Here is a 15,478-nt window from a genome sequence, read left to right as displayed (position 1 = left end):
TGCACAGTTTGTCGGCAAAAATGCTCGTGCGCATAATCAAATGGCACATTGTAGGTGGCGGCTCTCCCCACTCATGGAATTCTCCCCCCCTCCCGTGGATTCAACTCCGCTCGCCAAGTTAGGATGGCATGCCTAGTCCCGTGTTTCCTATTTCCATGTAATCGAATAACTGAGAAACTCGGTGGAAACTGGAAAAGTACACCTTACCGGCACGAATGTTTTTCTTACCGGATGTCGATAAGTTAGATAATTATAAATTGAATGTTTTTATTTATTTATGTGTCATCATCCGCTGCGAATAAATTATATTACATGAGATTACATTACCTAATTACCAATTTGCCACACAAACATTCCTCAGTTACAAGGCGATTCCGATCTTACCGACATATTTTTTACCATACTAATTTCAGACTAAATTGAAAGTGCTGTAAGTTTTTATATACTGATAAATGTTTACACTTAAAAATGTAAACATTTGGGAATTTTGTTGTTGTACTTTTCCAAAACATTCATCAGGATATCTCATTTCTGCGGAATGGGCATGATTAGCAAAGTCGGTGAGGTAGGAATAGTACTATTATCAAATAGCACTTATTTCACTCCTACCTTACCGTCATCTGTTTTTCGTCGAATTCCTGGCCACACCAGTTCGCGAAATTTCAAATTGTGAAACAGATTCTGGCAGATTCAGAAAACTAAGGAGCAATATAAAAGTTCGTCAATAATTATTAACATTGCAAGTTGAATCTCCATCTGCAATGTGTCACTTTGTGGAATAAACAACAACTATTTAAAATAATAACAAAGTATATTTTTTACAAATAGTACACAACTCGCGCATATACAAACTGCCAATATTCACAGAAACATTTAAGATTCAACATATTATTCTACAATGAATTCACTTCCTAATTAGCAACTGAAAACAACTCTCGAATGTACTTAGGGAGAGCGGAATACCCTCTAACTGATTATACAAAGCTATTGCATGTGGAATGTTCCTTTGTTCCACCAACTTCTCAATCAGGAGTTTAATATTATCTTCTATCTCTGAAAGTGTGCGATTCATAAATACTTCTTCAAGAATTCGGTAATAAATATCGTGCTTGGGACCAAATAACACAGTCAGGTTTTTGAAGAACACTTCTTCCAAAATTGGTGTCGTTAGGTTCAAGGTCTGCAAACCATTTTAATTAGTCTGACAAATATAGGAGAGTAATCAGGGTGACGATTCGACGGATGATTTCAAATCCCAGGTCATTTCCCGGGGTTCCCGGTCAAGTTTTTTCAATTTTCTCCGTCAACCGTAAGTAAAAATTAATATTTGCCACAAAACGCACACATTTATTTTAAATCATGACGTTCATTCTAAGCATCTTTTAACACAACAGAACAAAAAATTGCAAAATAGAAAAAATGTAAGCAAATACTTAAATTTTCTACTAAAAAATATCAATTTTCAACAAAAATCTAATTTTCAGTTGAAAAATTTCATTTTTAATAAACAAAAAACGAATTTTCAACCTAACTGACGAATTTTTAACCTAACCGATGAATTTTCAACTGAAATGTTTGAATTTTCAGCAACAACAAAATTATATATATATATATTAATAAAATGAATTATATATAAGTTAAATTTCTAGTTTAAAAAATTACTTTCCACAAAAAAAAATAAATTTCAACAACAAAAATTAATTTTTAAAAATAGTTACATTTCCAAACAAAGTGATGAATTTTCAACTAAAATTATAAATCTTTGACTGGAATAGTTGACTTTTAAACCAGAAAGATAAATTTTCAGCCATGAAGATTAATTTCTAAAAAAAGAAAAGAATTTTCAACTAAAAATATAATTTGCAACCAAAAATGGAATAATTTCATTTTTAGACAAAAAATAAAAGTTTTACCAAAGAGATGAATATTTAAATAAAATGATGAAATATTCAACTGAAATAATAGTACATTTTCATTTGTTTAAATTCCTTTTTATCGAAAGGAAAAACTTGTGTTTAATTAAGTAGCTCGCTTTTCAAAGAAAGAAATGAATTTTTAATTTAAAAAATGATTCTTCAACCAAACAAAGTAATTTTTAACAAGAGTTTAAGGTAGTCCGGCTATTGGATCAATCAGATGAAAAATCATTAAAATTAGTTATTTATTTTTTGCAGAGAAATATGTCCTCTTTCACATAATGCCTTTTTTGGGAGCCATTTTCAGGTTAAAATTTGAATTATCACTGTTTAAAGTCGTGTCAAAAAACATGGGATCCTTTCGTGGACTCCAAAAATGGTTAATTTTGGCTTTAAAACACGTTGAATATTAGTAGGAAAACTTTTTTGGAGACAGAAAATATAATGTAAAATTTAAATTACTGCTCATTTATACTTGCTTCCAGGGTATTTGAGCTTAATATTAGCAAAATGTAGCCTAGAATAAAAAATGTACCTAGAATCGAGTCAAATCAACATTTAAATTAACATTTTATTATTATTTAAAAAACATTTTATTTATATTGACCAGCATAAAAATTTGATACCTAATTTAGTCATTGATATCCTGGCCAAATTTTGTATTTGCTTCCAAATTTCAGAAAAAATAGTGGACACAACTGTGACTAGCTTTCACACTAGCCTTACTACTTTAACTTTGAAACAATTAATTTTATTTCGAACCTAAAAGATCAATTTTCAATTAAATATAGAAGAAAAGAAATATTATTAAACCTTAATTAATTAATTATTAACCTTTAACGAAAAGATAATTTTCTACCAAAAAATTTATTTTTAACCAGATACGTGGATTTTTAAAGAAATAGTTAAATTTTCAATTTAAAAATACAAATTACAACGTAGTAAAATATAAGACAGTTTAATTTTAAAAGAAAAAATATCAATTTTCAACCAAATAGGTGACTTTTTATCCAAAAGAAGATAAATTTTTAACCAAAAATAGAATATTTCAGTTTTCTGTTAAAAATTTAATTGTTAATAAAAAAACGAATTTTCAGAAAAATATAAAAATTTTCTACTGCGATATTTAAATTGTTAGTAAAAAAAATTGATTTTCAACAAAGTAGTTACAATTCCAAAGAGAGATTAATTTTCAATTAAAAGAATGCATCTTTAACCAAACAAAAAATTAATTTTTGACAAAAGAGTTTAACATTTAAATAAATAATTGAATTTTCAATTAAAAAATCTGCACGAACATAATTACACCTCGTGCTTCGCGCTCGGATATTTATTCTTTGCATTTGGAATGCTTGAAAAAAACTTTATCAAAAAGATCTCTTTTAGATGGCAGTATTTACATGCATCTTCATATTCTGATTTGTCTACTTAATTAAGTGTAGTCAAAGATTAAGTTTCTCAAAGCTTTGTAGGCTTTGAGGTACACATTCTCATCGTGACACTCGCTCTGCGCGCTCGTTTTCCGACAGACATTTGTAAACAGGTTTTGTTGCATTTTTTTCTTGTAACTTTCGTCGTTTTTCCACACATTTTTTTTATTTTACTTTTTTCAACGTTATTTTTCACGAATAAAACAAAAAATACGCGTCCTATCAAAAAGTGATTCTTAACGAAATTGTTTTTTTTTTGGGGATAACCATTTCTGTTAATTCATCTTTTTTTGTATCCTACATAGTTTGTCCACCAAATGGAATTTTTTATTTTCCATTATTTTTTGTGCAATCAAAATTTGAATTTTCGATTTTTTCAATACTATAAATATCCGTAGATAGAATTTTCAAATTCAGAAAAAAGTGGTCTCAAAAATTTTCAAAATGCGCTCACTTTTTGAATTTTTATCAAAAATGGCTGGTTAACGAACTCGTCCTTTCTTTTATGACCTAGAAAAAGTGTGCTAAAGATGGATTTGATTCGTTCATTTTTTCGAGAGTTATCGTGTTTACGGACGGACAGACAGACAGACGTCATCGTGAAAACCTGATTTTCAGATTCAGGAGGTCAAAAAACGTGGAGATCCGTTGAAAAAGTGTGATGTCAAATTTCCAACAATTCTAATACTTTCTCAATCATAAATGATAAGAATGTAAAAAAGGATTAATTTGCATTGAACAATACAACAAGATTTTCAATTATAATTCAGAAATATTTCTTCTTTGAAATACTGCTTCTAATCTAAAAACTGCTTGAAGTACTTTATTTATCTAAAATTTGGAAGAGGGAACTTTCAAATTGTGACAAGTTCTAACTTGGAGCAGGGATTCTCTTAAGATCCTTTCTTCTAAATCCAAATTATAATTCTTTGAATAAAAAAATTTCAAAAATTTCAAAAATTTCAATCTAAATTTAAAAAAATGTGCCTTATAATGAAAAAAAATCGTTCTCTCTTAAAGTATATGCATATATTTAAAAATGTACTGCGATCAGAAGTAAATTCTCGGGTTATAAAATAAATTCCCAGTTTTTCTCAGGTCAATAAAATTCCCGGTAATTTTCCGTTCTTTCGCGGTTTCCCGGTCAAGTCACCACCCTGATAATTTAAAAATCAATTAAAAAACGATTGTGTACCTTATACGAATGCCTAATCATATCAACGGCCTCAGTATTAAGAGAAATTTCGCCACAACATAACTTTATGTAAATTTTCTGCTCAATAGTTAAAAGATTATTTTCATTGTCCAAAAAATTCACAAGAACCTGCAAAGAAATTTATTTCAAACATTAAAGTATTTAAATTTAAAAGATTTTAAAATTTAAATGATTAAAAATTAACAACAAATCAAGTGCACTTACCTCTTTTGGAATTTCTTGATCAGTCAGAAGATCTTTGATTTCTTCTAATATTTGTGTGTCACAGTTTGCACTAGTTTTATCTGATATTTGCACCGCTTTTTTTAATAATCCCAGCACAGGATTCTCATTTGCCAAAATGTTTTCTGAATCGATAAAATGAGGCCACTGCTTCAAGGTTTCCTTGACTTCAAGGTACTGATCTTTATTTATTATTTCTCCAACAATTTTCTCAAAACTTTGAAAACGTTCTTCTTCTGTTGCATTTTCACACAAATTCATGATTGTGTCACTTCGAATACTAGGGATTTCATCCATAGTGTTATCTTTGGTTTCATTGACGTCTTGATCAGAAAAATCGCCCCAATCTTCGTTTTCCCATTCATCCCATCCATCTCCATCATCAACATTATACGTTAGATTTTGACTAATAACTTTGCATTCACCCACAGAAGCTTTTTCTTCAGTTTGATCAGAAGTGCTTTCTGAGTGTTTTTGGTTTGAGTGTACTGGTTCAGGTTCACGTGCAATTTTACTTTCATTTGCAATTTCAGTTTCACTTTCAATGTCAGCTTCATTTGAAATTTTAGAATTGGGAGAGAGTAAGCGAATCTGCTGCCGTAGTACCGAAATCAGTTCTCGGGTTTCATCGGATTCTGTTACTTTCGACATTCCATAAATTAATTCTATTGGATCGTATGAAAACATATTTATGTCTGAAGGATTTACTTTCTTAAATAGTTGCAGAGAAAAGCAATATAGTGCAAGCTGAAGATTCAAATTTGTAGGAGGCAAGTCGTTAAAGATTGTTTGAGTTTCTTTTATACAATTTCCTCGTAAATTCAATAAATATCCCAAACCCAGAAGACAATCTTCGCTTATTACATTTTTTGCAGATTCAAGAAACACTGAAATTAAATAATAATTATTTAATGAGGTATTATTTTCAATGGCTATTAAATTTTTAACACTATAGGAGCGTCTGAATGATTACAATTATTTTTGATGTTAAGAAATACTTACAATGATTGACATCACTGACTTCAAAACCATAACAAGCTGTTTCACTCAACATCGATACTCTCAATAAAGTTTGACACAATTTCAGTCGAGTATTGTACTCATTTTCGTCAGAATATTGGGTGTACTTTGTATCAAATTTGCTTACTTTTGCGACTTTGTGTAGTGACTGATAGAAGCAATGGAAGCTCTGTACATTTTCGTCAACTATCTCTTGTACTTCATCTATCGGAATGTATGTTTCAGTTTCTCGAGTCAACGTAAAATTCAATGCTGTTTTCCAAAAATCTGTGTTTCCTGCATTTCTTAGTATACCATAAGTAGATTGCTTCACTAAATTCGCGGAACTTTTTACAAGTTTGGTGGAAGTTCCGATAATATTGGGAACGAACTCTTTATTCTCCATCTGTGGCTAAAAAACATTGAAAGTAAGAATAAGCAACTCTAACTAATGGGTTGACAATAAAATTATACTAAATTGAAGGTTCGCTCTTACAGTTGTCACAGCATCTGTAAATTCATCATCACTCGCGGCTTCACTTTCCAAGACTTCGTTCTCGGGAGGCATCCAATCTTGTATGCTTTTATTCAAAATTTGTATTTCTAGTAAGTTTATATGTTTCATGATGTCTTCCAAGAATTCACTTGGTCCATTAATCAGGACGTAAAATAAACAACGTCTCCTAAATTTTAAATCTTGGAAGTCTTCGCAATTTCCTAAACTCATTGCAACTTTCCAAGCAGGTTGATAATTATTGTCTATCATTTTGAGAACTGTAGAAGCACACCCACTGTAATTTTTTACCTAATAAGATAAAATCTATTATTAGTATTCAATTAGATAAAAATATGAATCACAGTAAATAATATTAATTACCTGTAAAGCTTTTTGTCCAATTAATTCCAAAATTCTTCCTTCCCTAAGTCGAACATTGTTTCGATCGATATGTAAATATTTTGCCAAATTCAGCAACTTCTGTTGACTTTTATAAACATTTTCTCGACTTTCTAGACAGTCTTGAATTAACTTTATTTTATCTTTTATCAATCTTACTTGGAGGGGAAGAATATTTATATTGAATTCGTCAAGAATTTGTAGCGAGTCTATAAGATCGTATTCTTCTTTGATAAGTGGATTGTCATCTAAGATGAGGAGTAAACAGGCTCTGAAACAAAATTCTTATTATCATTACGTTCAGTATCGCTTCGCAAATAGATTTTATTTTAATATAAATTACCTGGCTAATTCCATATTCGAATCTGCAAGACTTTTCGCACTGTTGAAGTATTCTGTGCTTGCTTTCAAAATCAATTCCACTGCTTTTTCATAAGATACTTTGAGAAGGGATCGCTCATTTTTCTTCACTTCCATCAAAGATCCGCAATTTTGAATAGTTGCTTTCACTCTTGACCGTAATCGTGCGGATAAACAGATTTCAAAACAGATTTCAACGTCCAAACTCGTGAAAATGAACCCTTGAATTTCTAACATGTCATTTAACAAAAGCGCCCAAGCTTTTTCAGCTGCTGGTGGAATGCTAAAAAATAAAGCGACAAGGGTAACAATGAAAAAATAAGAATTTACGTTTTACACTCGAGGCGTTTTAAATACTTTGAAACCTTTGTGAAAATTTTTGTGAACTCTTTGCAATCTTTGTGAAATCATTCAATTTTTTGTGACACTTTTTGAGATATTTTAATATATTTGAAATCTTTGTGAAATCTTCTGGAATCTTTTGAAATATTTATATTAAAAATATGCTGTAGCATCTTTCGAAAACTTCTGACATCTTTCAAATATTATTGAAGCCAATGTGGAATCTTTGAAATACCTAGAAATCTTTGAAATCTTTATGACATTTCTGAAATCATTGAAAGCTTTGTGAAAGTACTTACCGATTTTTTAAACTTTCTGACATTTCGATCAAAAGAGATTTAATAACATCAAGATTGTTCTTATTTTCATTCACAAAACAAAGGGGAACGTTCACACCGTATTCTCCAAGAATTTTAACACATCTAAGTTCTCTTTCAAGTTCCTCCAGCAGTTCGTAGTTCGTAGCTACTTCTGTTTCCTGTTTGGAAACAGCTTCGTAAATATTTTTGACGTCTTGGTACATATCGCGATTGGTGCAAGCATATACACATTCCAATGCCAAAGTTGTTACATCTTGTACTATTTCGAAAATTTCGGGATCCTGTGTGGTTCTCAAATATTGGAAAAAATTAACCAGCCAGCCCAAATCACTTTTACTCAAGTGTACGAGATATTTGCGTAAAAGATTCGTTTCTGAGCCCCTACCCTGCATTATTAAATAAAATTGAGTCAAAATTTAAGCCAAAAGTACTGCAAATAAGAGAATTTACTTTACATACTTTAAATGCTTCTATTTTGAATACTTAATTAACAAACTGTAACACTTCAATTTTAAATACACTAATTCGGAATGCCTTAATTGAAGAATTGTTATGCCCTGTACACCAAGATACCAAATAAAATTATTTTAATTTAATATGCATAATTCTAAGAACTTGAAAATTAAGCATTATCTCAAAATAAAACATTCAAAATCGTTAAATGTCAAATCAAAGACCTTCAATATTGTCAAATTTGAAATTAATAATCTGAAAAAACGAACGGTTTTAAATTAAATGCCGTCACATTTGAACAACTTCACAAACAAGTACTAGAAATTGTGCATTTAAATTTAAAACGTTGTAGGTCAAACAATTAAGAATTAAGAGACATAAAACTAAGATTTTCAAATTAAATCTTTAAAAACTTTAAAACATTTTTTTAAAATATTTATTTAGAATCGTATACAGTTTAAAAACAATAAAAAAATGTATTTCCATGCACCTATAATATCAAATAATCACCATTCAAAAATAAATCCGTCCTGTTACAAATTGAAGAAGTATCAACTGCAAACCTTCAAAATTAAACTATTCGAAAAAAAACTTTCAAAATGGCATTATTTTGAGTTGAAAAAATCGAAAATAAACGACTCAAAACTTTGTTTAAAATTAAATACTTTTCGAATTAGAATTGTGAAATTAAAATGTTTCTTAAACTAGAATCCTTTAAAGTTGAATTCTTTCTAATTTAAATAGTTTCAATTAATAATTGCCGAATTTCGATTTATAATTTTAAATTTAACAATATCCGTTAGAGAGAAAAAATTTATTTGAATTAAATGATGTGTATTTTGAATTCGGAAATTGCAACGAGTCAAAATTATTAAACAAAATAATTCAACTATCGGCGCTTCCAACGTTAAATATAGTTTCATTTTGAACACTTCATTAAAAATGTTCCATTCTGAATAAGCAGCCATACATTGCAAAATTGTAAAAGAATAATATCTTTTAAGTCTTTATTTAGAAATTGTTTTGTGCATTCGAAGCTACCAGCAATATTTTGTCTAAATCGTTCCCAGGTCTGTCCTTTCTAAGCGCGTAAATTCTTCAGCAAATTAAGGTAGAGCCATCCATAGTATATGAGTCGAAAATGTGAAGAAGAAGAAATGTTTCAGGTTACGCTCACATGGCCTTAAATAGGAAACCTCTTTAAATGTTTGTGGTAGCTTCGAGTTTCAGCGGAAATGCTCATTTAACTGGAATAGTTTCATTCAAAGCGTTTTCATTTTGTCCGTATCGTCTAATTATGAGTAAGGATCTTAAATTCTTTAAAAATTGAAAAAAATTCATCGAAGATTCAGTCCAAAGTTTAGAATTGTTTAATTACTTAGGCTTTTTATTTGAAACAGTACATTCTTCAACATTTGAATTTTAAAATAGTTCTATTTTAAACAGATTTAAAATTTCTCATTTTTGCATTCCTCCACATTAAGTTCCTTTTGATTTAAATATCCTGCAGCTTATTTTTTAAACTATTGAATTTCAAACATACGGAAGTTTCAATTATTTATATCTCGACATTTGTATTTGAAATTTTTATAATTTATATACAAACGATTAGAAATTAAATAAAAATAAACAATAAAAAATTGATCAAGTGAAAGAATGTAGAATTACGCATTGTAAACTGAATGTTTTCATAGTTAAGAATGTTAATAATTTATCAGTCATTAAAAATTGCATAATTTTTGTATCCTCGAAGAATAAGTTTTTATTTAAAAAACTTACCAAATACTTTTCTCGTCTCTTAACAAATGGAAGAACATTGTTTTTCAGGTCGAAAACGAAAGTCGACTCATGCGATTTACTCATTAGCAATTTAATTTTCTCTAGGTCTGTTAGCTTTTCCACTTCAGAAAGAGATAAAAACTCTAATCCTACTTTGTAGACAAGATCATCGAGATTTTCTAGCTCAAACAGCAAACTTTCTAAGCCCGGAATATTTCGGGACTTTCCGATATTTATTAATCCTAGAGCATAATCTACTATTCCACAGCCTCTTTCGATTTCGCAAGCTCGCCACTTGTACCATTTTTGTAGCAATTCTGAAGTCAGTGCACAGTTTCTGTTATAAACAAATTATTCTTGTAAAAAAATCAATATTGAATGATCCATTGGAGATTAAATTTTAATTCTTACCTATATGCAAGTAAAGATGGATAGGATTCATAAATAAATGAGGCTTCGTCATCATTTTCGGAATGCAAAACCTGACTGAACTCACTTCTCTCAACCCAGTCCATGCTGCGCAATTCTCTTTGAAAAAGTAAACATAATCTTTCTTCTTGATCGCACTCAGGTAACAGATTTTGGTAAGTGAAGGGACTGAATGTTTCAGGAAAGAAACTAAGAACTGCGAGCCAATGGGGCATTAATTTAGACCCATAGTAGGTGAACATAATTTCCACTCCTCTGCAATTGCTCTCCTTCGCAAATCTGTGAACTAGAAATTAGTATTCTGCTCCAAAAACCTTTTACATTTCCGCCAATTTTAAATCATTCTTACCCAATCGCATTTTCGAGTGGGGAAAGCTGCCGAAATTCTTCATAGAATGTTTTGTCGTACTTTGACTTTGAATCCAAAATAATTTCGTAGGCCTTTAACTTATCCAAGAGATCCAAAAGCTTTTTTCTGTATCTGATGAGTTCTTTTTGGGATTTGGAGAGATTTTCCACGTCCAACTTTTCCAGTTGTTTGTTTATCTTTTGCACCTATTTGATTTTTTAATGAAAATTAATTTTATTTCAATTGCAATTGTTTGGATTGTTTAGTCAAATAAATTTTATTGGGAAACTAAAAGTGAATCTTACTTGTTCTAACGTAAGATTTTCAACCATATTTATATCGTCATCGTCGCATTCATCAGATTTAAATTTGCCATCATCATTCTCTGCGATTGCTAATAAAGTTTCTGAATTAGCACCTCGCAATCCAAAATTAAGCAATTCTCTCGCAGCTTCGAAATTGTCCGGAACTCTAGATATGCATTCGTTTAAAACCCAGGATCTTTTGCTTACTTTCGCTAAATGATCTTGAATCGCTTTCAAAGAAAATTCAGACTTTCTCCATTGAGTTTGATAAACTAGGTCTGTATCCAAGTTATACGTGTTTGCCAAAGACAATGCTTCTTCATAATCCTTTATAAATAAATCAAATATATTTCCATAAATATTATTAAATAGTTACTATTGAAAAAGCTTCATGCAGAAATCCTTAAACAAATTTTACCTCAATTTCAATTTTTCTCGAATACAATTCCTCCGGAGTTGTGCTTTTGAGGCCTAAGATTCTGTAAGTTTTATGAAATATTTTCGACTTTTTTCTCTTGGGCTGAAATTTCTCAATGTCGGTTATCGAATAGAGTGTATTCTGAACTAAGCGAGCCGCATAATTCAAAACTGTATTATGCTCCGACTCATTGTCGTCTCTTTCACTATCAGATGATGCATCTGAAAGTTAAATTTTAATAAAATATAATTCAATTTTTAAACTAGCAATTATTTATAGGCTGAAATATTATGATATAAGTATCAATCACCTAATGCTTGTCCTTCACCCGTAGATTCTCGACTTCTCTTTGTACTAGTAATATATATTTCACAATCTAAACACAAAAACCCACGACCAGAATTTAGTTCCGAAATTTGTGGTTGTCCAGATAAAAATTCTGGACTTATTCCCAGGAGATTTTTTAGATCCTTAATGGAGCAAACGGAAATAGCACCGGAGTATCTTGCGATTATGATTGTCTGTAAAATACATTAGATCATTTTTATTGAAGGTTCTTTTTAAATTTAAACAGAAAACAAGAGATTCATGATTTTAACGTACAAAAAAGCAAACTATTTCAAGTTTGATTATTTTAGAATTAAACATTCTATGCTTGTGAGAGTGAAAAACTAAATGATTTCATAAAAATGGTGATTGTTTTCAACATTTTCGATTTGAAGTATGGAAAACTTTTAATCGGGTTTTTAATTAGGAAGTTATGTAATCCTCGACAGAGAAGTTACTTAATTAATGAGGAAAATATTACTTGATCGGACCACCAGCCAATATCCAAGGGATGAAACTCTGATAAACCTGGTGGAAATTTCTTAAACTTGATCAGCCCCAAAGGGTCTGCCGTATTGTATTCTGGTTGCTCAGGCAATTTCCACATTTTTTGAAGCGTCAAAGTTGGCATGTTCCAAAGTGAGATGCTACCATCAGTATGCAGACAAGCCAACAGTTGTCCAGTGGGAGAAATACTTAATTTGAATATTATCGAATGAGATTGGTTTTTAAACAAAGGCATGTAATTCCATATCGAAAATGCTGGTTTGTTAATCGTCTGTTCTTCATAAGCAAACGATAATTTGTAATAAGGATGGTCGTTTAAAAATCGCCACGAAGACAATCCAGCCTCTAAAGCAGTGCACTGTAAAATGAGAATGTTAAGAAATTTTGCAAAACGGGGTTCATTTCTAAATAGATTTTTTTTTATATTTCGGAAAATGTTAGGATAAAATTGTGCTCTGCATTCAATTCACTTACAGTTAAATTTCGATTGATGGTATTTCCTGCTAAGAATAATAGATCGTGCTTTTCACTATAAACAACAGCATTGAGACCATTTCTATAAAAGTTTCCGAACGAAAATTCATGATTTGTTTCGAAATTATTCGATGCCGAGATGTGATAAGACTTTAAGAGGCCACTGTAGGATATACTAATAAATTCATGCTCCCACGTGTCACTTTGAATTCTAGGCTTTTTAAATATCATAGAAGCTATTGCGTCTCCAGCTTCCAAAATATGAGGATTTGGTGAAATAGTTTTTGGGGTAATGTTGAAAATATTGTTCCCTAACGAATTGTAAAATGACAAATGTCCATTGCTAGAAGCTAGTGCTAATATCGATCCATCAAAACTCCAGGCCAATTTCCGCCATTGAGGAAATGCATCCTTTGGCACTAAGAACAAATGAATAAATAATTTATTTTATCACGAGGACTTCATCACTCTCCGAAATATGGTGCAAAAGATTCATGAAATTTTTGAATTCTTTGTGAAATCATACTATTATAGAAAATATGCACAGAAGTGCACAAAATGTCTGAACTTTTCAAATCCGTTGAGTTTTTTATCTACGATTTTTCGTATAAAATGGCGGCCAACAAAACGGAAACCAAAATTTTTAAATTTCGTTTATCGATATTTTTGGTGATTTTTTCGCTCAAATCATATAAATATGAAATTATTTCAGTAAAAAGGTATTTGAATGGTTTATTTCTAAACAAAATTAAAATATTTAGTGTTAAACGGGTAAAATCATGATATTAAGATTATAAAAAAATCATTTTATTGCTATTTTACGTCAGTTTCACACCAAAATCCAATGCAGTGAGTAAAATATCGGTTTTTTCTAACGATTGAGTGATTCTCTGATATGGTTTTCATAAAATTAAAAGTTCATATTTACTGGTATACAATTTTACATGACTCTGCTGTGTGACTCTGAACTTGAACCATAATAATTGAAGCATGGTGGAACCGCGGTTATATCCTTTCTCATATCCTCATATCCTCTCTCATAAAAAAACTCAACGGATTTGAAAAGCTCACACATTTGGTGCAATTTTGTGCATATTTGCGACTGTAAATAAAATTCTCCAAAGGCAGATCCTGTATCTACTAGCGATCCCAGGCCAAAAGGTCGGATCTACTAAGTTTTGAACCAGAACTGTCAAAACCCTTTACCTTATTTGTTGCCGCTGGGAACCCTTAAACTCGAGACCATTATTTCTATTCGAAACTTCATAGACTTAAATAATTGAATATCTTATTATATCTAACAGATACAAAAAACAAATAAATCATCTTTACGATCTGTTAATACCAATGCTTAGAATTTTTCCCCTGCAGTTGCGATAGCGCTTTTCAAAACTTTTCTATTAGAAATTAAAAATTACTTTTTGTTAACAATTTTTTTCGAATAATTCAATTTTAAAGGTTTATAATAAAAAAAAATTACATTTTGAGAGGTAAAAAAGGCGAAAACTTAATTTTTTATCTTAGACGAATTTATGGCATCAATTTCAATTTTTTTTAATGTAATAAAAATTTTTAATTCTACAAATTAAGCACACTTGACGTTGAAATATTCAAGGTAATTTAAAGCAATATCAAATAATAAAAAAAATGATTTTGATTTAAAACTGCTAATGCAATTTCAATTCTTTTAAATTTTAAGTAATCAATGTTTGAAGTTTGTAATTTTTTCTATTTTCGAAGTTTTATTCTGGAATCATTTTATTTACAAATTCTCAATTTGAAAAAAAACTCTTAAATTTTGAACGCCTTGAATTTATTTTCGACCACTTATTTTTATTATTATTAGTATTTTTTTATTATTTAGTATTATTAATTTTGAAAACATTTACTTGTGAACAATTATCGGCAATTGGGGTTTTTTTCAAAGAAGTCATAAATTTCCTCTCTGTTTCCCGTCGAAAAAAATTGGTAGATCTTGAAAAAGGCCGAGCGATCCTGGGTCACGCTACACCGAAAATAGTAGGAAGAATATTTCACGATAATTTATTTGACTTTTTTATAAAATTACTCAAGCTCAAACGTAAGAAAGTAATTTCTTCTTTTTGGAACTGAATGGGGCAAAAGAGCGGTAAGATGACTGTTTGAAATATAAACTCGCAAAATAGCTTCGATAAAAGGAAATCATTTCGAAAATTTGAGGCAATTTTTGAAAAAAAACCAAATATAGGGGAAATATGTAAACAGTTCGTAAAGCCATACAAAATCCTGCTTTTTTCTTAAGCAAGATCGCGAAATAATTACCTGATGCTTTTCCCGTAACAGACGAATACTCATCCTTCAGTTTTCTAATTTCAATAATATTTTCTTGCAAAATTGCTAATATCCTTCCATTATCGCCAATAGCAAATTTCCAAGACAACGTAAAACTAATTTGCTGGGAAATACTTTCTGGCAAGGAATACCTGTTGTTCAAATATCGCAAAGCATTTTTTATAGTGCCTGCTGTTGTTGGCAAAATCACTCCATCGTTTTTGCATTTCTATAAATAATTTCCCAATGTAATTATAATGCAAACTAGAATAAGTCACACACTATAGTGCTTTAATTTCTATATTGATTTGAATAAACTTACGACTAATTCTGGGTCTTGCTTTTTTGAGAAATACTCCAAAAGTTCGTAAAGAATCGACTCCTCCGTCACTTTTTCTTCTGAATTAGCACTCATTTTTGTCTAATA

General features: G+C 30.3%; 1 protein-coding gene across 1 annotated transcript in view; it reads right to left on the bottom strand.

The window, feature by feature from the left end:
- Positions 1-796: 796 nt before the first annotated feature.
- LOC117174386 (neuroblastoma-amplified sequence-like) overlaps positions 797-15,478 on the bottom strand; it is a 15,111-nt gene continuing 429 nt past the window's right edge. Inside the window, exons 2-19 of the mRNA XM_033363475.1 lie at positions 15,374-15,472; positions 15,043-15,280; positions 12,742-13,160; positions 12,242-12,625; positions 11,744-11,954; positions 11,434-11,654; positions 11,016-11,342; positions 10,711-10,916; positions 10,344-10,640; positions 9,933-10,269; positions 7,680-8,086; positions 7,022-7,321; positions 6,661-6,949; positions 6,280-6,588; positions 5,787-6,195; positions 4,767-5,671; positions 4,542-4,670; positions 797-1,180 (exon numbers count right to left, since the gene is read on the bottom strand). Coding sequence (XP_033219366.1) covers positions 905-1,180; positions 4,542-4,670; positions 4,767-5,671; positions 5,787-6,195; positions 6,280-6,588; positions 6,661-6,949; positions 7,022-7,321; positions 7,680-8,086; positions 9,933-10,269; positions 10,344-10,640; positions 10,711-10,916; positions 11,016-11,342; positions 11,434-11,654; positions 11,744-11,954; positions 12,242-12,625; positions 12,742-13,160; positions 15,043-15,280; positions 15,374-15,472 — 5,763 coding nt within the window. The 3' untranslated portion in view covers positions 797-904. The remainder of the gene's footprint in view (positions 1,181-4,541; positions 4,671-4,766; positions 5,672-5,786; positions 6,196-6,279; positions 6,589-6,660; positions 6,950-7,021; positions 7,322-7,679; positions 8,087-9,932; positions 10,270-10,343; positions 10,641-10,710; positions 10,917-11,015; positions 11,343-11,433; positions 11,655-11,743; positions 11,955-12,241; positions 12,626-12,741; positions 13,161-15,042; positions 15,281-15,373; positions 15,473-15,478) is intronic.

The sequence above is a fragment of the Belonocnema kinseyi genome, chromosome 6 (assembly GCF_010883055.1).
Source record: "Belonocnema kinseyi isolate 2016_QV_RU_SX_M_011 chromosome 6, B_treatae_v1, whole genome shotgun sequence".
NCBI classification, from domain to species: domain Eukaryota; kingdom Metazoa; phylum Arthropoda; class Insecta; order Hymenoptera; family Cynipidae; genus Belonocnema; species Belonocnema kinseyi.
This window is presented reverse-complemented; position numbering and strand designations above follow the sequence as displayed.